The following is a 25,082-nucleotide window of genomic DNA, read 5'->3' as shown; positions in this document are numbered from 1 at the left end:
TATGTCTGTAAGCTCTTCCAGCCCCCACAACCCTCCCTATCTCTGTATCCTCCTCCATCCCCTAAACCCCTTCCTATCTCTGCAACCTCCTCCAGCCCCTACACCCCTCCCTATCTCTGTAACCTCCTCCAGCCCCTACACTCCTCCCTATTTCTGTAACCTCCTCCAGCCCCGGCAACCCTCCCTATCTCTGTAACCTCCTCCAGCCCCTACACCCCTTGCTATCCCTGTAACCTCCTCCAGACCCTACAACCCTCCCTATCTCTGTAACCTCCTCCAGCCCCTACAACCCACCCTATTACTGTAACATCCACCAGCCCCCACAACCCTCCCTATCTCTGTAACCTCCTCAAGCCCCTACACACCTCCCTATCTCTGCAACCTCCTCCAGCCCCTACACCCCTCCCTATCTCTGCAACCTCCTCCAGCCCCTACAAACCTCCCTATCTCTGTAACATCCTCCAGCCCCTACAACCCTCCCTATCTCTGTAACCTCCTACAGCCCCTACAACCCTCCCTATCTCTGTAACCCGCTCCAGCCCCTACACCCCTTGCTATCTCTGTAACCTCCTCCAGACCCTACACCCCTCCCTGTCTCTGTAACCTCCTCCAGCCCCTACACCCCTTGCTATCTTTGTAACCTCCTCAGGCCCTGACAACCCTCCCTATCTCTGTAAACACCTCCAGCCCCTACAGCCCTCCCTATCTCTGTAACATCCTCCAGCCCCTACAACCCTCCCTATCTATGTAACCTCTTCCAGCACATACACACCTCCCTATCGCTGTAACCTCCTCCAGCCCCTACACCGCTACCTTCCTCTGTCACCTCCTACAGCCCCTACAACCCTCCCGATCTCTGTAACCTCCTCCAGCCCCTACACCCATCCCTATCTCTGTAACCTCCTCCAGCCGCTACAACCCTCCCTATCACTGCAACCCCCTCCAGATCCTACAACCCTCCCTATCCCTGTAACCTCCTCCAGCCCCTACAACCCACCCTATGTCTGTAACCTCTTCCAGCCCCCACAACCCTCCCTATCTCTGTAACCTCCTCGAGCCCCTACAGCCCTCCCTATCTCTGTAACATCCTCCAGCCCCTACAACCCTCCCTATCTATGTAACCTCTTCCAGCACATACACACCTCCCTATCGCTGTAACCTCCTCCAGCACCTACACCGCTCCCTTCCTCTGTAACCTCCTACAGCACCTACAACCCTCCCGATCTCTGTAACCTCCTCCAGCCCCTACACCCCTTGCTATCCCTGTAACCTCCTCCAGACCCTACAACCCTCCCTATCTCTGTAACCTCCTCCAGCCCCTACAACCCACCCTATTACTGTAACATCGACCAGCCCCCACAACCCTCCCTATCTCTGTAACCTCCTCAAGCCCCTACACACCTCCCTATCTCTGCAACCTCCTCCAGCCCCTACACCCCTCCCTATCTCTGCAACCTCCTCCAGCCCCTACAAACCTCCCTATCTCTGTAACATCCTCCAGCCCCTACAACCCTCCCAATCTCTGTAACCTCCTACAGCCCCTACAACCCTCCCTATCTCTGTAACCCGCTCCAGCCCCTACACCCCTTGCTATCTCTGTAACCTCCTCCAGACCCTACACCCCTCCCTGTCTCTGTAACCTCCTCCAGCCCCTACACCCCTTGCTATCTTTGTAACCTCCTCAGGCCCTGACAACCCTCCCTATCTCTGTAAACACCTCCAGCCCCTACAGCCCTCCCTATCTCTGTAACATCCTCCAGCCCCTACAACCCTCCCTATCTATGTAACCTCTTCCAGCACATACACACCTCCCTATCGCTGTAACCTCCTCCAACCCCTACACCGCTACCTTCCTCTGTAACCTCCTACAGCCCCTACACCCATCCCTATCTCTGTAACCTCCTCCAGCCGCTACAACCCTCCCTATCACTGTAACCCCCTCCAGACCCTACAACCCTCCCTATCCCTGTAACCTCCTCCAGCCCCTACAACCCACCCTATGTCTGTAACCTCTTCCAGCCCCCACAACCCTCCCTATCTCTGTAACCTCCTCGAGCCCCTACAGCCCTCCCTATCTCTGTAACATCCTCCAGCCCCTACAACCCTCCCTATCTATGTAACCTCTTCCAGCACATACACACCTCCCTATCGCTGTAACCTCCTCCAGCACCTACACCGCTCCCTTCCTCTGTAACCTCCTACAGCACCTACAACCCTCCCGATCTCTGTAACCTCCTCCAGCCCCTACACCCATCCCTATGTCTGTAACCCCCTGCAGCCGCTTCAACCCTCCCTATCTCTGTAACCCACTCCAGCCCCTACAAGGCTCCCTATCTCTGTAACCCCCTCCAGCCCCTACAACCCTATGTCTGTAACCCCCTCCAGCCCCTACACCCCTCCCTATCTCTGTAAACTCCTCCAGCCCCTACACCCCTCCCTATCTCTGCAACCTCCTCCAGCCCCTACAAACCTCCCTATCTCGGCAACCTCCTCCAGCCCCTACACCCCTCCCTATCTCTGTAAGCTCCTCCAGCCCCTACAAACCTCCCTATCTGTAACATCCTCCAGCCCCTACAACCCTCCCTATCTCTGTAACCTCCAACAGCCCCTACAACACTCCCTATCTCTGTAACCCGCTCCAGCCCCTACAACACTCCCTATGTCTGTCACCCACTCCAGCCCCTTCAACCCTCTCTATCTCTGTAACCCCCTCCAGCCCCGACAACCCTCCCTATCTCTGTAAACTCCTCCAGCCCCGACACCCCTTGCTATCTCTGTAACCTCCTCCAGACCCTACACCCCTCCCTATCTCTGTAACCTCCTCAGGCCCCGACAACCCTCCCTATCCCTGTAACCTCCTCCAGCCCCGACAGACCTCCCTATCTCTGTAACATGCTCCAGCCCCTACACCCCTCCCTATCTCTGTAACCTCTTCCAGCACATACACCCCTACCTATCTCTGTAACCTCCTCCAGCCTCTACACCCCTCCCTATCTCTGTAACCTCCTCCAGCCTCTACACCGCTCCCTTTCTCTGTAACCTCCTCCAGCCCCTACAAACCTCCCTATCTCTGCAACATCCTCCAGCCCCTACAACCCTCCCTATCTCTGTAACCCGCTCCAGCCCCTACAACGCTCCCTATCTTTGTAACCCCCTCCAGCCCCTACAACCCTCCCTATGTCTGTAACCCCCTCCAGCCCCTACACCCCTCCCTATCTCTGTAACCTCCTCCAGCCCCTACACACCTTGCTATCTCTGTAACCTCCTCCAGCCCCTACACCCCTCCCGATCTCTGTAACCTCCTCCAGCCCCGACAACCCTCCCTATCTCTGTAAACTCCTCCATCCCCTACACCCCTCCCTATCTCTGTAACCTCCTCCAGCCCCTACACCCCTCCCTATCTCTGCAACCTCCTCCAGCCCCAACAAACCTCCCTATCTCTGTAACATCCTCCAACCACTACAACCCTCCCTATCTCTGTAAACTCCTACAGCCCCTACAACCCTCCCTATCTCTGTAACCCGCTCCAGCCCCTACACCCCTTGCTATCTCTGTAACCTCCTCCAGACCCTACACCCCTCCCTATCTCTGTAAACTCCTCCAGCCCCTACACTCCTCCCTATTTCTGTAACCTCCTCCAGCCCCGGCAACCCTCCCTATCTCTGTAACCTCCTCCAGCCCCTACACCCCTTGCTATCTCTGTAACCTCCTCCAGACCCTACAACCCTCCATATCTCTGTAACCTCCTCCAGCCCCTAGAACCCACCCTATTACTGTAACCTCCTCCAGCCCCCACAACCCTCCCTATCTCTGTAACCTCCTCCAGCCCCTACACCCCTCCCTATCTCTGCAACCTCCTCCAGCCCCTACACCCCTCCCTATCTCTGCAACCTCCTCCAGCCCCTACAAACCTCCCTATCTCTGTAACATCCTCCAGCCCCTACAACCCTCCCTATCTCTGTAACCTCCTACAGCCCCTACAACCCTCCCTATCTCTGTAATTCGCTCCAGCCCCTACACCCCTTGCTATCTCTGTAACCTCCTCCAGACCCTACACCCCTCCCTGTCTCTGTAACCTCCTCCAGCCCCTACACTCCTCCCTATTTCTGTAACCTCCTCCAGCCCCTACACCGCTCCCTTCCTCTGTAACCTCCTACAGCCCCTGCAACCCTCATGATCTCTGTAACCTCCTCCAGCCCCTACACCCCTCCCTATCTCTGTAACCTCCTCCAGCCGCTACAACCCTCCCTATCTCTGTAACCCCCTCCAGACCCTACAACCCTCCCTATCTCTGTAACCCCCTCCAGACCCTACAACCCTCCCTATCTCTGTAACCCCCTCCAGACCCTACAACCCTCCCTATCTCTGTAACCCCCTCCAGACCCTACAACCCTCCCTATCTCTGTAACCTTCTCCAGCCCCTACAACCCACCCTATGTCTGTAACCTCTTCCAGCCCCCACAACCCTCCCTATCTCTGTAACCTCCTCCAGCCCCTACACCCCTCCCTATCTCTGCAACCTCCTCCAGCCCCTACACCCCTCCCTATCTCTGTAACCTTCTCCAGCCCCTACAAACCTCCCTATCTCTGTAACATCCTCCAGCCCCTACAACCCTCCCTATCTCTGTAACCTCCTCCAGCCCCTACAACCCTCCCTATCTCTGTAACCTCCTCCAGCCCCTATAAGCCTCCCTATCTCTGTAACCCGCTCCAGCCCCAACAACACTCCCTATGTCTGTAACCTCCTCCAGCCCCTACACCCCTCCCTATCTCTGTAACCTCCTCCAGCCCCTACACACCTTGCTATCTCTGTAACCTCCTCCAGCCCCTACACCCCTCCCTATCTCTGTAACCTCCTCCAGCCCCGACAACCCTCCCTATCTCTGTAAACTCCTCCAGCCCCTACACCCCTTGCTATCTCTGCAACCTCCTCCAGCCCCTACAAACCTCCCTATCTCTGTAACCTCCTCCAGCCCCTACAAACCTCACTATCTCCGTAACCTCCTACAGCCCCTACAACCCTCCCTATCTCTGTAACCTCCTACAGCCCCTACAACCCTCCCTATCTCTGTAACCCGCTCCAGCCCCAACAACACTCCCTATGTCTGTAACCCCCTCCAGCCCCTTCAACCCTCTCTATCTCTGTAACCCCCTCCAGCCCCGACAACCCTCCCTATCTCTGTAAACTCCTCCAGCCCCTACACCCCTTGCTATCTCTGTAACCTCCTCCAGACCCTACACCCCTCCCTATCTCTGTAACCTCCTCAGGCCCCGACAACCCTCCCTATCCCTGTAACCTCCTCCAGCCCCGACAGCCCTACCTATCTCTCTAACATGCTCCAGCCCCTACACCCCTCCCTATCTCTGTAACCTCTTCCAGCACATACACCCCTCCCTATCTCTGTAACCTCCTCCAGCCTCTACACCCCTCCCTATCTCTGTAACCTCCTCCAGCCTCTACACCGCTCCCTTTCTCTGTAACCTCCTACAGCCCCTACAACCTTCCCTATCTCTGTAACCCGCTCCAGCCCCAACAACACTCCCTATCTCTGAAACCTCCTCCAGCCCCTTCAACCCTCCCTATCTCTGTAACCCCCTCCATCCCCTACAACCTTCCCTATCTCTGTAACCTCCTACAGCCCCTACAATCCTCCATATCTCTATAACCTCCTACAGCCCCTACAACCCTCCTTATCTCTGTAACCCGCTTCAGCCCCTACAACCCTCCCTATCTCTGTAACCTCCTCCAGCCCCTACAACACTCCCTATCTCTATAACCTCCTCCAGCCCCTACAACCTTCCCTATCTGTCACCTCCTCCAGCCCCCTACACCCCGCCGTACCTCTGTAACCTCCTCCAGCCCCTACAAACCTCCCTATCTCTGTAACCTCCTCCAGCCCCGATAAACCTCCCTATCTCTGTAACCTCCTCCAGCCCCACAGCCCTCCGAGATCGCTGCGCTTCTCCAATTCCAGCCTATCGAGCATCCAGCATTGGTTGCCGTGCCGTCAGCTGCCTTGGGGGGGGGGGTTTGGTGCTGAACCCCTCAGCCCCACACGCTACGTAAAAACCAACCTCTTTGATCAAGCTTCTGGTCACCTGTCCCTAATATCCCCCCATGTGGCTCGGCTTTGTATTCTACGCTCCTGTGTCACATAATCTGAAATCAAAGCACAGTAAGATGCACAGCACGGCACTCCCTCAGCACTGATCTCCGACAGCGCGGCACTCCCTCAGCACTGACCCTCCGACAGCGCGGCACTCCCTCAGCACTGACCCTCCGACAGCGCGGCACTCCCTCAGCACTGACCCTCCGACAGCGCGGCACTCCCTCAGCACTGACCCTCCGACAGCGCGGCACTCCCTCAGCACTGACCCTCCGACAGCGCGGCACTCCCTCAGCACTGACCCTCCGACAGCGCGGCACTCCCTCAGCACTGACCCTCCGACAGCGCGGCACTCCCTCAGCACTGACCCTCCGACAGCGCGGCACTCCCTCAGCACTGACCCTCCGACAGCGCGGCACTCCCTCAGCACTGACCCTCCGACAGCGCGGCACTCCCTCAGCACTGACCCTCCGACAGCGCGGCACTCCCTCAGCACTGACCCTCCGACAGCGCGGCACTCCCTCAGCACTGACCCTCCGACAGCGCGGCACTCCCTCAGCACTGACCCTCCGACAGCGCGGCACTCCCTCAGCACTGACCCTCCGACAGCGCGGCACTCCCTCAGCACTGACCCTCCGACAGCGCGGCACTCCCTCAGCACTGACCCTCCGACAGCGCGGCACTCCCTCAGCACTGACCCTCCGACAGCGCGGCCCTCCCTCAGCACTGACCCTCCGACAGCGCGGCCCTCCCTCAGCACTGGCCCACCGACAGCGCGGCCCTCCCTCAGCACTGGCCCTCCGACAGCGCGGCGCTCCCTCAGCACTGGCCCTCCGACAGTGCGGCACTCTCTTAGCACTGGCCCTCCGACAGTGCGGCGCTCTCTCAGCACTGGCCCTCCGACAGTGCGGCGCTCCCTCAGCACTGGTCTTTCGACAGTGCGGCGCACCCTCAGCACTGGCCTTCCGACAGTGCGGCGCTCTCTCAGCACTGACCCTCCGACAGCGCGGAGCTCCCTCAGCTCTGACCGTCCGACAGCACGGAGCTCTCTCAGCACTGACCCTCCGGCAGTGCGGTGCTCCCTCAGCACTGACCCTCCGACAATGCGGCGCTCCCTCAGCACTGACCCTCCGACAGAGCGGCACTCCCTCAGCACTGACCCTCCGACAGAGCGACGATCCCTCAGCACTGACCCTCCGACAGTACGGCGCTCCCTCAGCGCTGACCCTCCGACAGTACGGCGCTCCCTCAGCGCTGACCCTCCGACAGAGCGACGCTCCCTCAGCACTGATCCTCCGACAGCACGGAGCTCCCTCAGCGCTGATCCTCCGACAGAGCGGCGCTCCCTGAGCGCTGACCCTCCGACAGAGCGACGCTCCCTCAGCGCTGATCCTCCGACAGAGCGGCGCTCCCTCAGCGCTGACCCTCCGACAGTGCGGCGCTCCCTCAGCGCTGACCCTCCGACAGTGCGGCGCTCCCTCAGCGCTGACCCTCCGACAGTGCGGCGCTCCCTCAGCGCTGACCCTCCGACAGTGCGGCGCTCCCTCAGCGCTGACCCTCCGACAGTGCGGCGCTCCCTCAGCGCTGACCCTCCGACAGTGCGGCGCTCCCTCAGCGCTGACCCTCCGACAGTGCGGCGCTCCCTCAGCGCTGACCCTCCGACAGTGCGGCGCTCCCTCAGCGCTGACCCTCCGACAGTGCGGCGCTCCCTCAGCGCTGACCCTCCGACAGTGCGGCGCTCCCTCAGCGCTGACCCTCCGACAGTGCGGCGCTCCCTCAGCGCTGACCCTCCGACAGTGCGGCGCTCCCTCAGCGCTGACCCTCCGACAGTGCGGCGCTCCCTCAGCGCTGACCCTCCGACAGTGCGGCGCTCCCTCAGCGCTGACCCTCCGACAGTGCGGCGCTCCCTCAGCGCTGACCCTCCGACAGTGCGGCGCTCCCTCAGCGCTGACCCTCCGACAGTGCGGCGCTCCCTCAGCGCTGACCCTCCGACAGTGCGGCGCTCCCTCAGCGCTGACCCTCCGACAGTGCGGCGCTCCCTCAGCGCTGACCCTCCGACAGTGCGGCGCTCCCTCAGCGCTGACCCTCCGACAGTGCGGCGCTCCCTCAGCGCTGACCCTCCGACAGTGCGGCGCTCCCTCAGCGCTGACCCTCCGACAGTGCGGCGCTCCCTCAGCGCTGACCCTCCGACAGTGCGGCGCTCCCTCAGCGCTGACCCTCCGACAGTGCGGCGCTCCCTCAGCGCTGACCCTCCGACAGTGCGGCGCTCCCTCAGCGCTGACCCTCCGACAGTGCGGCGCTCCCTCAGCGCTGACCCTCCGACAGTGCGGCGCTCCCTCAGCGCTGACCCTCCGACAGTGCGGCGCTCCCTCAGCGCTGACCCTCCGACAGTGCGGCGCTCCCTCAGCGCTGACCCTCCGACAGTGCGGCGCTCCCTCAGCACTGACCCTCCGACAGTGCGGCGCTCCCTCAGCACTGACTCTCCGACAGAGCGACGCTCCCTCAGCGCTGACCCTCCGACAGATCGACGATCCCTCAGCACTGACCTTCCGACAATACGGCGCTGCCTCAGCGCTGACCCTCCGACAGAGTGACGCTCCCTCAGCACTGACCCTCCGACAGCACGGAGCTCCCTCAGCACTGATCCTCCAACAGAGCGGCGATCCCTCAGCGCTGACCCTCCCACAGTGCGGCGCTCCCTCAGCACTGATCCTCCAACAGCACGGAGCTCCCTCAGCACTGATCCTCCAACAGCACGGAGCTCCCTCAGCACTGACCCTCCGACAGTGCGGCGCTCCCTCAGCGCTGACTCTCCGACAGAGCGACGCTCCATCAGCACTGACCCTCCGACAGAGCGACGCTCCATCAGCACTGACCCTCCGACAGAGCGACGCTCCCTCAGCACTGACCCTCCGACAGAGCGACGCTCCCTCAGCACTGACCCTCCGACAGAGCGACGCTCCCTCAGCACTGACCCTCCGACAGAGCGACGCTCCCTCAGCACTGACCCTCCGACAGAGCGACGCTCCCTCAGCACTGACCCTCCGACAGAGCGACGCTCCCTCAGCACTGACCCTCCGACAGAGCGACGCTCCCTCAGCACTGACCCTCCGACAGAGCGACGCTCCCTCAGCACTGACCCTCCGACAGAGCGACGCTCCCTCAGCACTGACCCTCCGACAGAGCGACGCTCCCTCAGCACTGACCCTCCGACAGAGCGACGCTCCCTCAGCACTGACCCTCCGACAGAGCGACGCTCCCTCAGCACTGACCCTCCGACTGAGCGACGCTCCCTCAGCACTGACCCTCCGACAGAGCGACGCTCCCTCAGCACTGACCCTCCGACAGAGCGACGCTCCCTCAGCACTGACCCTCCGACAGTGCTGCGTTCCCTCAGCGCTGACCCTCCGACAGTGCGGCGCTCCCTCAGCGCTGACCCTCCGACAGTACGGCGCTCCCTCAGCGCTGACCATCCGACAGTGCATCGCGCTACCTCAGCGCTGACCCTCCGACAGTGCGGCGCTACCTCAGCGCTGACCCTCCGACGGTGCGGCGCTCCCTCAGCACTGACCCTCCCTCAGTGCGGCGCTCCCTCAGCACTGACCCTCCGACAGCGTGGAGCTCCCTCAACACTGACCCTCCCACAGTGCGGCGCTCCCTCAGCACTGACCCTCCGACCGCGTGGAGCTCCCTCAGCACTGACCCTCCGACAGTGCGGCGCTCCCTCAGAACTGAACCTCCCTCAGTGCGGAGCTCCCTGAGCACTGACCCTCCGACAGTGCGGCACTCCCTCAGCACTGACCCTCCGACAGAGCGACGCTCCTTCAGCACTGACCCTCCGACAGCGCGGCACTCCCTCAGTATTGAGACCTTGGATGTGGCCTGGGATCTTTGGGGGGGCGGTGGAAGCATTAGGCCATGATTTTGGGGTTCGAGTCCTGGACGGGCGGCTCCAATCCATGTTCTTCGGACCCCGAGGCAACAGCGCTGCTGCCTGAGAAGCAGCTGAAAGCTTCTAACTGGCAGAATTTACCGTTCACTTGTTTGGCATGAAGAAGGGTTGAGACATACTGCTGGCCCGCACACAGGTGCTGTTAGCACACTGTTTATCTGGAATCAGTGTTTGTCCGCAGAATAAGAAAGTTGAGGTGGTTGACAAACAAGTCAGTGAACTTGCCAGCTGTTCCCACTTCACCCAAGGTCCCCAGCCCAGCAGCTGCCCGTCCTCCCAAGCGAGTTATCTATTCTTAGCATCTCAGCCAGCCCTAGTGCCCAGCAACATAGGCCCGGCCAGTATCAACTTTAACCTCTGACCTGGTCCCAGTTGGGAGAGGGCTGTGAATTACACAGGGACAGGAGGAGGCCCATTCAGCCCCCCTCTCGAGCCTGTTACGCAGGGACAGGAGAAGGCCCATTCAGCCCCCCTCCTTGAGCCTGTTACACAGGAACAGGAGGAGGCCATTCAGCCCCTTCTCGAGCCTGTTACACAGGAACAGGAGGAGGCCCATTCAGTCCCTCTCGAGCCTGTTACACAGGAACAGGAGGAGGCCATTCAGCCCCCTCCTCGATCCTATTACACAGGAACAGGAGGAGGCCATTCAGCACCTCTCGAGCCTGTTACACAGGAACAGGAGGAGTCCATTCAGCCCCCCTCTCGAGCCTGTTACACAGGAACAGGAGGAGGCCATTCAGCCCCTCTTGAGCCTGTTACACAGGAACAGGAGGAGGTCCATTCAGCCCCCATCTTGGGCCTGTTACACAGGAACAAGAGGAGGCCATTCAGCCCCTCCTCGAGCCTGTTCCTCCATTCAGTCAGACCCTGGCTGAAGTGTACCTTAACTCCATCGCCCTGCCTCGGTTCCAAAGCTTTTAATGCTCCTTACCATACAAAACCTATCAATCCTGGGGTTTGAAATTTCCAATTGAACCCCACCCCCTCAACCTCGACAGCTTATTTGGGGGGTGGGGAGAGAGTTCCAGATTCCCACTCCCCTCGGTGTGAGCAAGCGCTTCCTGACATCACCCCTGAACGGTCGGGCTCGAGTTTTAAAGGTTCTGCCCCATTGTTCTGGACGACTCCTCCACCCCATCCCCTACCCCCGCAAGGGTCAATAAGTTTCTCTCTATCGACCCTATCGAATCCATTCAGACATTTTCCAGGCAGCGCCTTCCAGATCACAACAACTTGCTGTGTTGAAAATAAAATTCTCCTCATCTCCCCTTCCCCCCCCTCTCCCCGCCGATTCTTTTCAATCTGTCCCCCCCCGCCACCCGCCCGCCCAACTCTGGTTACCGACTTTCCCGCCACTGGAAACAGTTTCTCTTCATTTACTCGATCAAGACCCCACCTTGTGATTTTGAACCCCCCCCGATTCAATCTCCTCCTTAACCTTCTGTGCTCTGAGGAGAACAATCCCGGCTCCTCCGGCCTCTCCACATGAACTGAAGCCCCCTCAATCCTGGGGACCATTCTGGTAACTATTAATGTCATTGTCTGGCCAATCCCCTTAAACGAACCCCCATCCCCTCTTCCCAGCTCCTGTTCACCTCCAAACACTGAGTCCTCCAGAATCATTCACCACCCTGGAAGCCGTTCAGAGAAGGTTCACTCGGCTGATTCCTGGGACGAAGGGGGTTTGTCTGATGGGGAAAGGTTGAGCAGGTTGGGGCCTCTACCCCATTGGAGTTTAGAAGAATGAGAGGTGATCTTATTGAAACATGTCAGATTCTGAGGGGAGGGGGTTTGACAGGGTGGATGCTGAGGGGATGTTTCCCCCCCTCAAGGGGGGAAATCTAGAATGAGGGGAGGGGGGGGCACAGTTTCAGAATGAGGGGTCTCCCATTGAAGACAGAGATGAGGAGGAATTTCTTCTCTCAGAGGGTGGTCAGTCTGTGGAATTCTCTCCCCCCCCCACCCCCCGAGAGCAGTGGGGGCCGGGTCACTGAATATATTCAAGGCCGAGTGAGACAGATTTCTGATCGACGAGGGAGTCGAGGGTTATGGGGGGTTGTAGTGGGGGGAAAGGAAAGTGGAGTTGAGGAACAATCAGATCAGCCATGATCTTATTGAATGGGGAAGCAGGCTTGAGGGGCCGAATGGCCTATCCGACACATGCGCGTTCTGACGCATTCTCTCTCGGGACACTGTGGCTCCTATTCTTTGTTCCCCCCCCCGACCATTCCACCACCGCTCACCCGCTTCATCCCCTAGGTCCTGCCTGCCCTACCCCCCCACCTGCCCTTGTTCTCGCTTCCTCTTCCCAATCTGGGGGAAGCCAAGAGCACTCACCCCTCCCCTATTCCGCAATGAGAGGGGGAGTTATATAAAGTCAACCTTCACCCTGATATTGAAATGCGGTCTTACCTTCCCAGGATGTGCAGGAGCTGCCCCGGTTCCTCCACGGAGACCCTGGGAAGCAGGGCGGAATTCTGTTAGTATCGGAGCACTGCAAACATCGCAGACCCGGATGAGCGTTAATGCCCGTGCCTGCTCCCCGGCTCCAGGCCAGCTCAAATTGTCGTGCCTCCCCCCTTTCAAACCTACTCCAGCCCAAAGCCTTCCTATTCCAGCCGTGTCCCAAGTTTGCATCTCTTGGGTCAAGGCAGTACCCCCTCGAGACACAAGACCCATAATCCCAGTATCTGCAGCTCCCTCGCAGGGGGGGTAAACGAAAGGGGCGCTTGTCAACGCCACCAAGCCAGTTAAGGGCGGGCTCAGTCGGAGGTCCTTCCCTGCCCCCACCCCCCAAGGGCACGTGCCCAGAGCACCCAGCACAAACCAGGGGCACCTTCTGGTGCCAAAGGCACGGGTGGTGGCACAGCAACTGCCCAGAACAGGAGCGGACAGAGACTGCCGGGCGCAGGCGATACTCCGGGACCAAACACATTGAGGGAAAGCACGATCCCGGATGCGGGACAAAAGGCCTAAGGACAGGCCGGTCCCGGATAATGAGGGACGGTTGATCGTATGGGTCCACTATCTGGCAGCCTCACTGTGATTCCCTACGGCCCACTATCTGGCAGCATCACTGTGATTCCCTATGGCCCACTATCTGGCAGCATCACTGTGATTCCCTATGATCCATTATCTGGCAGCATCACTATGATTGCCTATAGACCACTATCTGGCAGCATCACTGTGATTCCCCATAGCCCCTATCTGACAGCATCCCTGTGATTCCCTATGGCCAACTATCTGGCAAACCCAGTGTGATTCCCTATGACCCACTATCTGGCAGCATCACTGTGATTCCCTATGGCCCACTATCTGGCAGACCCAGTGTGATTACCTATAGCCCACTATCTGGCAGCATCACTGTGATTCCCTATAGCCCACTATCTGGCAGACTCACTGTGATTCCCTATAGCCCACTATCTGGCAGCACCAGTGTGATTCCCTATGGCCCACTATCTGGCAGCATCAGTGATTCCCTATGGCCCACGATCTGGCAGCATCACTGTGATTCCCTATGGCCCACTATCTGGCAGCACCAGTGTGATTCCCTATGGCCAACTATCTGGCAGCATCACTGTGATTCCCTATGGCCCACTATCTGGCAGCACCAGTGTCATTCCCTATGGCCAACTATCTGGCAGCATCACTGTGATTCTATGGCCCACTTTCTGGTAGCCCCAGTGTGATTCCCTATGATCCACTATCTGGCAGCCCCAATGTGATGCCCCATAGCCCACTATCTGGCAGCCCCAGTGTAATTCCCTATAGCCCACTCTCTGGCAGCCTCACTGTGATTCCCAATGGCCTACTATCTGGCAGCCCCAGTTGCCCGGATGTTCCCTCCCCGGCCCTGCTGACCTGGTAATGGCGGCTCCGCCTCCGACACCGCCGGCCCTCGGCGCCCAGCGCCGCTGCAGGTAGAAGCCCCGGTCCTGGTAGAAGTTGCAGAGGAAGACCCAGACGCTCACCGTCTCCAGCCAGAAGGCGACGAAGAGGAACCAGACGGCCGACAGGAGCAGGAGCTCGCACACCATAATGGCGGCCGTCGCCGCCTCCCGCCTCCGTCTCCGAGACCACACGTCAAGGCGCCTGCGCCGCGCCCGGCTCCTCGCGTCACTGTCTTCGCAGCTGCGCGCCGGCCTCCGGCGCTCCTGACTGCGAAGTTCTGTCGAAGGGTCATGAGGACTCGAAACGTCAACTCTTTTCTTCTCCGCCGATGCTGCCAGACCTGCTGAGTTTTTCCAGGTAATTCTGTTTTTGTTTTGCAGCACGCTTTGACGTCCGGCTGCGCCCAGCCTTTTGCGCGTGCGCAGCATCTCCACCCTGCCCTGGGCCAAACGGATGCGCAACATTGGTGATGACCTCATTCCCTCCTGGGCCGGGGAAGGCACGCATGCGCAGTAGGTGGTAGGGAGGGGAAAGCACATGTTGGAGCCATGTTCTGCTCTGGAGGATGGGAAAAATTGACATGGCACGAGGCCAGCCACTTCCAAGCTGGTTAATGTGTGAAAAGGCACCACACAAGTACCAGGCAATGACCATCTCCAACAAGAGAGAATCTAACAATCGCCTCTTGACGTTCAATGGCATCACCATCACTGAATCCCCCACTATCAACATCCTGGGGGTTACCATTGACCAGAAACAGAACTGGACCCAGCCGTATAAATACTGTGGCTACAAGAGCAGGTCAGCGGCTGGGAATCCTGCGGAGAGTTACTCACCTCCTGACTCCCCAAAGCCTGTCAGGAATGTGATGGGATACTCCCCACTTGCCTGGATGAGTGCAGCTCCCACAACACTCAAGAAACTCGACACCATCCAGGACAAAGCAGCCCCGCTTGATGTGCACCCCATCCACAAACATTCACTCCACTTCACCACCGACGCACAGGGGCAGTAGTGTGTGTACCATCTACAAGATGCACTGCAGCAACTCGCCAAGGCTCCTTCGACAGCACCGCCCAAACGCACCACCTCTACCACCTAGAAGGACAAGGGCAGCAGACACACGGGGAACACCACCGCCTGCAAGTTCCCCTCCGAGCCACTCACCATCCCGACTTGGAAATCTATCAGCCGTTCCTTCACTGTGGCTGGGTCAAAACCCTGGAACTCCCTCCCTAACAGCACGGTGGGTGTGCTTACACCACACGGACAAAATCCTGGACCTCCCTCCCTAACAGCACCGTGGGTGTACCTACACCACACGGGGACTGCAGCGGCTCAAGAAGGCGGCTCACCCACCTCCTTCACAAGGGGGCAATTAGGGATGGGCAACAAATGCTGGTCCCATTCCTAATTGCCCCTTGAACTGAATGACTTGCTAGGGCAGTTTAAGAGTCAGCCGCGTCGCCGTGGGGGTCTGAGGTCACGTGTAGGCCAGACTGGGTAAGGACGGTCAGATTTCCTTTCCTGAAGGGACATTAATGAACCAGATGGGTTTTTTTACAATCATCGATGATAGTTGCTATGGTCACCATTGCTGAGATGAGCTTTTGTAAAAAAAATTTCAAGTTTTATTAGAGTGTTAGCCTGGGGCCTCTGGATGTCGATTGTACGCAGAAATCTATCGATTCCGGTCTTGAACGTGCTCAATGATCGAACTCTTGCGTAGAGAGTTCCAAAACCTCAGAACCACCAGGACTGTACACTTTTATATGCTGTGGGAGCCATAGTCGATGATGCCCTCGCACAGGAAAGCAATGGGGAAACCTGGGCATCAGACAACGAGGCAAGAGACGCCTTGCAGAAATACCACAGCCCCAAAAAGAATTTGGTGATTGAAAGAGAAAAATTCAATCAGAGAATCCAAAGAAGGGAGTACTTCGATCAATGACCTGCATCGGTGAGCAAGTACTTGCAGTTACAGAGCCTTAAAACACAAATTCAGTCACAACCACATCATTGATGGTAGGCTCGATGACGAGCTGTCGGTATATTTGCAATTGAAACAGGATTTGTCCCTAGAGAAGGCCAAGATCGCAAGTCAGGCCGAGTCAAGACACCAAAATCACAACCACTCTTGTGAATATTTTCCGCACTCTCAATCTGAAGCCTTCATATCCTTCCTAAAGTGCGGTGCCCAGAACTGGACACAATACTCCAGTTGGGGCTGAACCAGTGTTTTATACAGGTTTAACATAACCTCCTTGCTCTTGTACTCTATGCCACTATTAATAAAGCCCAGAATATTGGATGCTTTATTACCCGCTCTCTCTCTCAACCTGTCCTGCCACATTCAAATCATTTGTGCACATATACCCCTGGGTCCCTCTGCCCCTGTCCCCGCTTTGCAGTTGTCCCCTTTCTTTAAAATCATCTCTCCCCGTTCTTCCTAACCAAATTCAGAACCTGCCCAAAGTCAAGAGAGCTTGCTGAGTGATCCATCAACTGGACAGAGGCAAAACATTAAGTAGACCCGCCAAAGCCAAAATTAGCAAGATGTACCCCCCCCCCCGTTTCCGATCAGTGTGAACTAGATGAAAGTAATGGGGTGGGTGGGGTGGGCTGAGAGGCCCTCGAGATTCTGACTAACGGAATTCAGCTAGTGCTGTCGGGGGTCACTCACCCCACAGGGTGCAGTCCACCAAAGAAACTCAGCCTGGGCTTGTCAAGAGTCAGGCCACGGTGAGCATCCTTAAAAACACACTAGGGGCAGATGGTGACATCGTGGTAATGCCACTGGACATTGAATGGAGGAGTTGTTTGGCCTGGAGCCGTGCAGATGGGTGAAATTGTTTACAGGGACATGGCGGGAGTTGGGGCAAGGCAGCTGGAGGACTTTGGATGATATCAAGTTTACGGAGTGCGGAATCTGGGGGAGCATTACAATAATTGGAGTCAGGAAGATACAGCGGGGTTAGACACAGAGTAAAGTTCCCTCTACACTGTCCCCATCAAACACTCCCAGGACAGGTACAGCACGGGGTGAGATACAGAGTAAAGCTCACTCTACACCGTCCCCATCAAACACTCCCAGGACAGGTACAGCACAGGGTTAGATACAGAGTAAAGCTCTCTCTACACTGTCCCCATCAAACACTCCCAGGACAGGTACAGCACGGGGTTAGATACAGAGTAAAGCTCCCTCTATACCGTCCCCATCAAACTCTCCCAGGACAGGTACAGCACAGGGTTAGATACAGAGTAAAGCTCTCTCTACACTGTCCCCATCAAACACTCCCAGGACAGGTACAGCATGGGGTTAGATACAGAGTAAAGCTCCCTCTACACCGTCCCCATCAAACACTCCCAGGACAGGTACAGCATGGGGTTAGATACAGAGTAAAGCTCCCTCTACACCGTCCCCATCAAACACTCCCAGGACAGGTACAGCACGGGGTTAGATACAGAGTAAAGCTCTCTCTACACTGTCCCCATCAAACACTCCCAGGACAGGTACAGCACGGGGTTAGATACAGAGTAAAGCTCCCTCTACTCTGTCCCCATCAAACACTCCCAGGACAGGTACAGCACGGGGTTAGATACAGAGTAAATCTCCCTCTACACTGTCCGCTTCAAACATTCCCAGGACAGGTACAGCACGGGGTTAGATAGAGAGTAAAGCTCCCTCTACACCGTCCCCATCAAACACTCCCAGGTTAGGTACAGCACGGGGTTAGATACAGAGTAAAGCTCCCTCTACTCTGTCCCCATCAAACACTCCCAGGACAGGTACAGCACGGGGTTAGATACAGAGTAAATCTCCCTCTACACTGTCCCCATCAAACATTCCCAGGACAGGTACAGCACGGGGTTAGATACAGAGTAAAGCTCCCTCTGCGCTATCTGGATTATGGGAGCTGGGCTCTGTTGCTGCAGCCGGTGCTGTGGTGGCCTTGAAAGCTGCTTGTTATCACTGTCCATTGGCCTGGGGGCAGCTGCTGGTGTGAGTCATTTTCCCGGCCTGCGGGGCTGGTGAGCGCGACCTGTCCTGCAGCCAGCGCCGGATCTTCGAGACGTGCGGCATTAATCACTCCGCGGGTGACGTTCGGGTGCGATAAGCGCCGCCGACTGTGGTATATCAAGTGGGGGAGCCGCCGAAGGTGCTTCAGTCGCCTCTACCCGGAACCTGGAAGGATGGGCGGATCCCTGGCGTCGCTGCTGCTGCTGCTCTCAGCCCTGCTCCTGTCGGGCGCCCTGGCCTTGTGTCCTGACCCCAGCACCCTGCGGAACGTGGACGGCGTGAGGGTGTGCGCCCGCTTCTACCGGGACAGCAACGTGCTCTACGACCGCTGCTGCTCCGGCGGCTTCTTCGATGTGGTCAGCCCTGCCGACGTGGCCTCCATGGGGCGCGAATGGAACGACCGGATCTCCTCGCTGGTGGTGGGGCCTCGCTGCCAGCTCACCGTCTGGAACAAACGCAACAAGCTGGGCTACAGGCGCACCTTCCGTACCGGCATCCAGTACCGCCTGGTGGAATCGGGCAAGGGGCTCTTTGGCAACTGGGACAACTCCATCTCCTCGTACTACTGCACCTGCAGCTGAGCACCTGGCGTGCGCTCGCCCACCACCCCCCCCCCAGCCTGGATCATCATCGCTCGCCTCTTATCATACCCGCCTGGGCACCGGAACCCCGCTCTCCCAACCTCGCCAGCCTTGATCATCATCGCTCACCTCTTATCATACCCGCCTGGGCACCGGACCCCCGCTCTCCCAACCTCACCAGCCTTGATCATCATCGCTCGCCTCTTTTCGTACCCGCCTGGGCACCGGACCCCCGCTCTCCCAACCTCGCCAGCCTTGATCATCATCACTCGCCTCTTTTCGTACCTGCCTGGGCACCGGACTCCCGCTCTCCCATCCTCGGCAGCCTTGATCATCATCGCTCGCCTCTTATCGTACCCGCCTGGGTGCAGAGCCCCACTCTCCCAACCTCACCAGCCTTGATCATCGTCGCTCGACTCTTATCGTACCCGCCTGGGCGCCGAACCCCGCTCTCCCAACCTCACCAGCCTTGATCATCATTGCTCGCCTCTTATCGTACCCGCCTGGGTGCAGAGCCCCGCTCTGCCAACCTCACCAGCCTTGATCATCATCGCTCGCCTCTTATCGTACCCGCCTGGGCGCCGAACCCCGCTCTCCCAACCTCACCAGCCTTGATCATCATCGCTCGCCTCTTTTCGTACCCGCCTGGGCGCCAACCCATGCCCGGGCAGCAAAGAGGCACGGTTTGCCCCCTCCTGCCACCCACACACCTCCCCCCCTCAGCTATCCTCCCTCCCACCTCGCCCAAGGCAGAACTCCCGACGGGACCAGTTAACCACACCAACCCCCCCCGCCAATCCCTTGCCCCCTTGGCAAAGTGTCACCCGTGCCCCCCGGCGGTGCCAATGTCCATCGGGCGGTGCCATCTTGGCCTTCGGGTTGTCTCCGGCGTTCGCCCCTCCCCCCCCCCCACCCCTCCAACCCCTCTACCTCCGCTGGCGTGATCACGATGTCGTTCCCTCGGACTGGTCGTTCGAGAGATTCGGGTCCTGTCTCTCTCTCTCTCTCTCTCTCTCTCTCTCTCTCTGTAAGCTTTGAATAAAACATCACCCGCTTCCTCCTGCTCCATCTCCTGGTGTGTGTGTGTCGTGGTGGTGCCTCGTCCGTCATTGGGGTGCGAGGTTTCGGAGCTCATGCCGTCCGCTTTAGCTGCCTCTCTCGCGCTGCGATCCCTCTCCCTCTCCTTTCCCAGGCTCAGCTCCAGAGTTATCAGCTGCCCCGAGCCTATTTGAGGCTGCGTTCGGAGTTAGCTGGGGCGGTTGGGGCGGCGGGGGGACCTGCCTCCTGAATTCCACTGACCCAATGGCCCTGTACCTTTGAGGGAAAAGACAAACAGGAGGAGGCCCATTCGGCCCCTCTTGAGCCTGTTACGCAGGGACAGGAGGAGGCCATTCAGCCCCTCTCCAACCTGTTACACAGGAACGGGAGGCCATTCAGCCCCTCTCGAGACTGTTACACAGGAACAGGAAGAGGTCCATTCAGCCCCTCTCGAGCCTGTAACACAGGAACAGGAGGAGGCCATTCAGCCCCTCTCGAGACTGTTACACAGGAACAGGAAGAGGTCCATTCAGCCCCTCTCGAGCCTGTAACACAGGAACAGGAGGAGGCCATTCAGCCCCTCTCGAGCCTGTTACACAGGAACAGGAGGAGGCCCCATTCAGCCCCTCTCGAGCCTGTTACACAGGAACAGGAGGAGGCCCATTTAGCCCCTGTTGAGCCTGTTACACAAGAACAGGAGGAGGCCATTCAGCCCCTCTTGAGCCTGTTACACAGGGACAGGAGGAGGCCATTCAGCCCCCCTCTTGAGCCTGTTATACAGGGACAGGAGGAGGCCATTCAGCCCCGCTCGAGCCTGTTACACAGGGACAGGAGGAGGCCCATTCAACCCCTCTCGAGCCTGTTACACAAGAACAGGAGGAGGCCCATCCAGCCCCCTTCTCGAGCCTGTTACACAGGAACAGGAGGAGGACATTCAGCCCCCTTCTCGAGCCTGTTACACAGGAACAGGAGGAGGACGTTCAGCCCCCTTCTCGAGCCTGTTACACAGGAACAGGAGGAGGCCCATTCAGCCCTCGCGAGCCTGTTACACAGGAACAGGAGGAGGACATTCAGCCCCCTTCTCGAGCCTGTTACACAGGAACAGGAGGAGGCCATTCAGCCCCCTCCTCGAGCCTGTTACACAGGAACAGGAGGAGGCCCATTCACCCCCCCCTCTCCAGGCTGTTACACATGAACAGGAGGAGCCCATTCAGCCCCTCTGAACCTGTCCCACATTCAATGAGATGATGTCTGATCTGTGACCTATCTCCAACTACCTGCCTTCGCCCCATATCCCTTAATACCCTTTGGTTAACAAAAATCTCTCAATCTCCCAGATTTAAAACTAACTGACCCGGCATCGTTGGCTGTTTGGGGTTAGAGAGTTCCAAACTCCGACCACCCTTTGTAGGAGTCTTTCCTCATCTCACTCCTGAAGGGTCTGCCTCTCCTTTTCAGACTCTGCCCCCTCATCCCAGACTCACCCCCCACCCGAGCAGCAGGAAACGGTCTCTATCAGTTCCCCTGAATTCCTCGAAAACTTCAATCAAATCACCCCCCGGAACCTTCAAAATTCCAGGGAACGGTATATGAAATAAGGTAAATGAGCTTGTGGTGCAGATTGAAATTGGCAGGTACGATGTGGTGCACATCATGGAGACATGGCTGCAAGGGGATCAGGTCTGGGAGCTAAATATCCAAGGGTATACATCCTATAGAAAAGATAGGCAGGTTGGCAGAGGGGGTGGGGTTGCTTTGCTCGTAAGAAATGAAATGAAATCAATAGCAAGAAATGATGTAGGGTCAGATGATGTAGAATCCGTGTGGGTAGAGTTGAGGAACCCCAAAGGTAAAAAAAACCATAATGGGAGTTATGTAGAGGCCTCCGAACAGTAGTCAGGATGTGGGGCACAAGATACACCAGGAGATGGAAAAGGTGTGTAAGAAAGGCAAGGTTACAGTGATCATGGGGGATTTCAATGTGCAGGTAGACTGGGAAAATCAGGTTGGTAGTGGATCCGAAGAAAAGGAATTTGTGGAATGTCTACGAGATGGCTTTTTGGAGCAGCTTGTGGTGGAGCCCATTAGGGAACAGGCAATTCTAGATTTAGTGATGTGTAATGAGGCAGAGTTGATAAGGGAGCTTAAGGTGAAGGAACCCTTCGGAGGAAGTGACCATAATATGATAGAATTTGCCCTGCAATTTGAGAGGAAAATGCTGGAATCAGATGTAACTGTATTACAGTTGAATAAAGGCAACTACAGAGGCACGAGGGAGGAGCTGGCCAGAATTGACTGGGAGATGAGCCTAGCAGGAAAGACAGTGGAACAGCAATGGCAGGAGTTTCTGGGAGTAATTTGGGAGACACAGCAAAAATTCATCCGGAGGAAGAAGAAGCATACTAAAGGGAGGACGAGGCAACCATGGCTGACAAGTGAAGTCAGGGACAGCATAAAAGCTAAAGAGAAAGTATACAATGCAGCGAAGAGCAGTGGGAAACCAGGGGATTGGGAAGCCTACAAAGACCAACAGAGGACAACTAAAAAAGAAATAAGGAGGGAGCAGATTAAATATGAGGGTAAACTAGTCAGTGATATAAAAGAAGATTGCAAGAGTGTTTTTAGATATATAAAGGGTAAGAGAGAGGCAAAAGTGGACATTGGGCCGCTGGAAAATGACGCTGGAGAAGTAGTAGTGGGGAACAAAGAAATGGCAGAGGAATTGAATAGGTACTTTGCGTCAGTCTTCACGGTGGAAGACACGAGTAACATCCCCTAAGTTCAAGAGAGTCAGGGGGCAGAGGTGAGTATGGTGGCCATTACCAAGGAGAAGGTGCTAGGAAAACTGAAAGGTCTGAAGGTGGATAAATCCCCTGGACCAGATGGATTACACCCCAGAGTTCTAAAGGAGATAACTGAAGAGATAGTGGAGGCGTTAGTGGTGATCTTTCAGGAATCACTGGAGTCAGGGAGGGTCCCAGAGGACTGGAAAATCACTAATGTAACCCCCCCTGTTTAAGAAGGGAGTGAGGCAAAAGACGGGAAATTACAGGCCAATTAGCCTGACCTCGGTCGTTGGTAAGATTTTAGAGTCCATTATTAAGGGTGAGATTTCAGAATACTTGGAAGTGCATGGTAAAATAGGGCAAAGTCAGCATGGTTTCATCAAGGGGAGGTCATGCCTGACAAATCTGTTAGAATTCTTTGAGGAGGTAACGAGTAGGTTAGACAAAGGAGAGCCAATGGATGTTATCTACTTGGACTTCCAGAAGGCCTTTGACAAGGTGCCGCACAGGAGGCTGCTCAGTAAGATAAGAGCCCATGGTGTTAGAGGCAAGGTACTAGCATGGATAGAAGATTGGCTGTCTGGCAGGAGGCAGAGAGTGGGGATAAGGGGGTCATTCTCAGGGTGGCAGCCGGTGACTAGTGGAGTTCCACATGGGTCAGTGTTGGGACCACAACTTTTCACTTTATACATTAATGATCTAGATGAAGGAACTGAGGGCATCCTGGCTAAGTTTGCTGATGATACAAATATAGGTGGAGGGACAGGTAGTATTGAGGAGGCGAGGAGGCTGCAGAAGTATTTGGACAGGTTAGGAGAATGGGCAAAGAAGTAGCAAATGGAATACAATGTGGGCAAGTGTGAGGTCATGCACTTTGGTAGGAAGAATAGAGGCATAGACTATTTTCTAAATGGGGAGAGAATTCAGAAATCTGGAGTGCAAAGGGACTTGGGAGTGCTAGTCCAGGATTCTCTTAAGGTTAACTTGCAGGTTAAGTCAGTAGTTAGGAAGGCAAATGCAATGTTGGCATTTATTTTGAGAGGACTAGAATATAAAAGCAAGGATGTGCTGCTGAGGCTTTATAAGGCTCTGGTCAGACCACATTTAGAATATTGTGAGCAATTTTGGGCCCCGTATCTCAGGAAGGATGTGCTGGCCCTGGAGAGGGTGCAGAGGAGGTTCACGAGAATGATCCCAGGAACGAAAGGCTTTACATATGAGGAATGTTTGAGGACTCTGGGTCTATACTCGATGGAGTTTAGAAGGATGAGGGGGGATCTGATTGAAACTTACAGAATACTGAAAGGCCTGGATAGAGTGGACGTGGGGAAGATGTTTCCATTAGTAGGAGAGACTAGGACCCGAGGGCACAGCCTCAGAGTAAAGGGAAGACCTTTTAGAACAGAGATGAGGAGAAACTTCTTTAGCCAGAGAGTGGTGAATCTATGGAATTCATTGCCACAGAAGGCTGTGGAGGCCAGGTCATTGAGTGTATTTAAGACTAAGATAGATAGTTTCTTGATTGGTAAGGGGATCAAAGGTTACAGGGAGAAGGCGGGAGAATGGGGTTGAGAAATTTATCAGCCATGATTGAATGGCGGAGCAGACTCGATGGGCCGAATGGCCTAATTTCTGCTCCAATGTCTTATGGACTTAACACAACCCCAGTTTGTGTTTAATCTCACCTCGGAATTTAACCCTTGGAGTCCCGGGATCGTTGCAGTAAATACACCCTGGACACCCCCCGAGGTCAATATCCCCTTCCTGAGGTGAGTGGCCTGGGACCGCTCACTTCACTCCAGGTGTTGGTCTAACCAGGGCCTCGTATAACTGAACCACAAGTCACAGTCATTATAAGAACGAGGAGCAGGAGTGGGCCATTCAGCCCCTCCAGCCTGCCCCACCATTCGATACCATCATGGCTGATCTCATTATACCTCAACTCCAATTTCCCACCCTCTCCCCATAACCTTTCAACCCGTTACTAATTAAAAATCTCTCTATCTCCTCCTTAAATTTACCCAGCGTCCCGGCATCCACTGCTCTCTGAGGTAGTGACTTCCACAGATTCACCACCCTTTGAGAAAAGTAATTCCTCCTCATCTCTGATTTAAATCTACCCCCCTTAGGCTAAAACTGTGGCTTCTCATTCTAGAATGTCCCACAAGAGGAAACATCCACTCCACGTCTACTTTGTCTGCTCCCTTTAGCATCTTATAGACCTCAATTAGATCTCCTCTTATCCTTCTAAACTCTAGCAAGTGTGGGCCTAAACTGCTCAATCTCCCCTCAGAAGACAAGCCCTGTATCTCTGGAATCAATCTAGTGAACCTCTCTGAACTGCCTCCAATGCAACCACATCCTTCCTCAAGTAAGGGGCCCAAAACTGTGCACAGTACTCCAGATGCAGTCTCGCCAATGCCTTGTACAGTTGCAACAACACTTCCCTATTTTTATACTCTATTCCTTTAGCAATAAATGCCAAAATTCCATTTGCCTTCCTTATTACCTGCTGTACCTGCACACTAGCTTTCAGCGATTCATGCACAAGGACACCCAGATCCCTCTGTACTGAAGCATTCTGAAGTTTCTCCCCACCTAAATAATAAGTCGCCTTTTTATTCCTCCGCCCAAAATAGACCAAAACACTTATCCATGTTAAAGTCCATCTGCCAAATTTTGGCCCATTCACCTAACCTGTCCATA

General features: G+C 56.4%; 2 protein-coding genes across 2 annotated transcripts in view; one reads left to right on the top strand and one right to left on the bottom strand.

Annotated features, from left to right (window-relative positions):
- Positions 1–14,242, bottom strand: part of LOC121272760 (superoxide dismutase [Cu-Zn]-like) — a 48,217-nt gene extending 33,975 nt beyond the window's left edge. The window contains exons 1-3 of the mRNA XM_041179541.1: positions 14,122–14,242; positions 13,921–14,025; positions 12,472–12,516 (exon numbers count right to left, since the gene is read on the bottom strand). Of these exons, the coding sequence (XP_041035475.1) occupies positions 12,472–12,516; positions 13,921–14,025; positions 14,122–14,242 (271 nt within the window). The remainder of the gene's footprint in view (positions 1–12,471; positions 12,517–13,920; positions 14,026–14,121) is intronic.
- A 3,574-nt stretch (positions 14,243–17,816) lies between these two features.
- On the top strand, positions 17,817–19,497 carry LOC121272820 (syncollin-like). The gene has a single exon (XM_041179615.1). The coding sequence runs from the start codon at positions 18,145–18,147 to the stop codon at positions 18,550–18,552; it is 408 nt and encodes a 135-aa protein (XP_041035549.1). The 5' UTR covers positions 17,817–18,144; the 3' UTR covers positions 18,553–19,497.
- The last annotated feature ends 5,585 nt before the right edge of the window (positions 19,498–25,082 follow it).

Source organism: Carcharodon carcharias, chromosome 35 (assembly GCF_017639515.1).
Source record: "Carcharodon carcharias isolate sCarCar2 chromosome 35, sCarCar2.pri, whole genome shotgun sequence".
Lineage (NCBI taxonomy): Eukaryota > Metazoa > Chordata > Chondrichthyes > Lamniformes > Lamnidae > Carcharodon > Carcharodon carcharias.
The sequence above is the reverse complement of the archived record's forward strand: the minus strand, read 5'-3'. Positions and strand labels throughout refer to the sequence as shown.

Excerpts from the sequence above, each read along its gene's own strand:
- LOC121272820 (XM_041179615.1), top strand. The coding sequence starts at position 18,145 with ATGGGCGGATCCCTGGCGTCGCTGCTGCTGCTGCTCTCAGCCCTGCTC.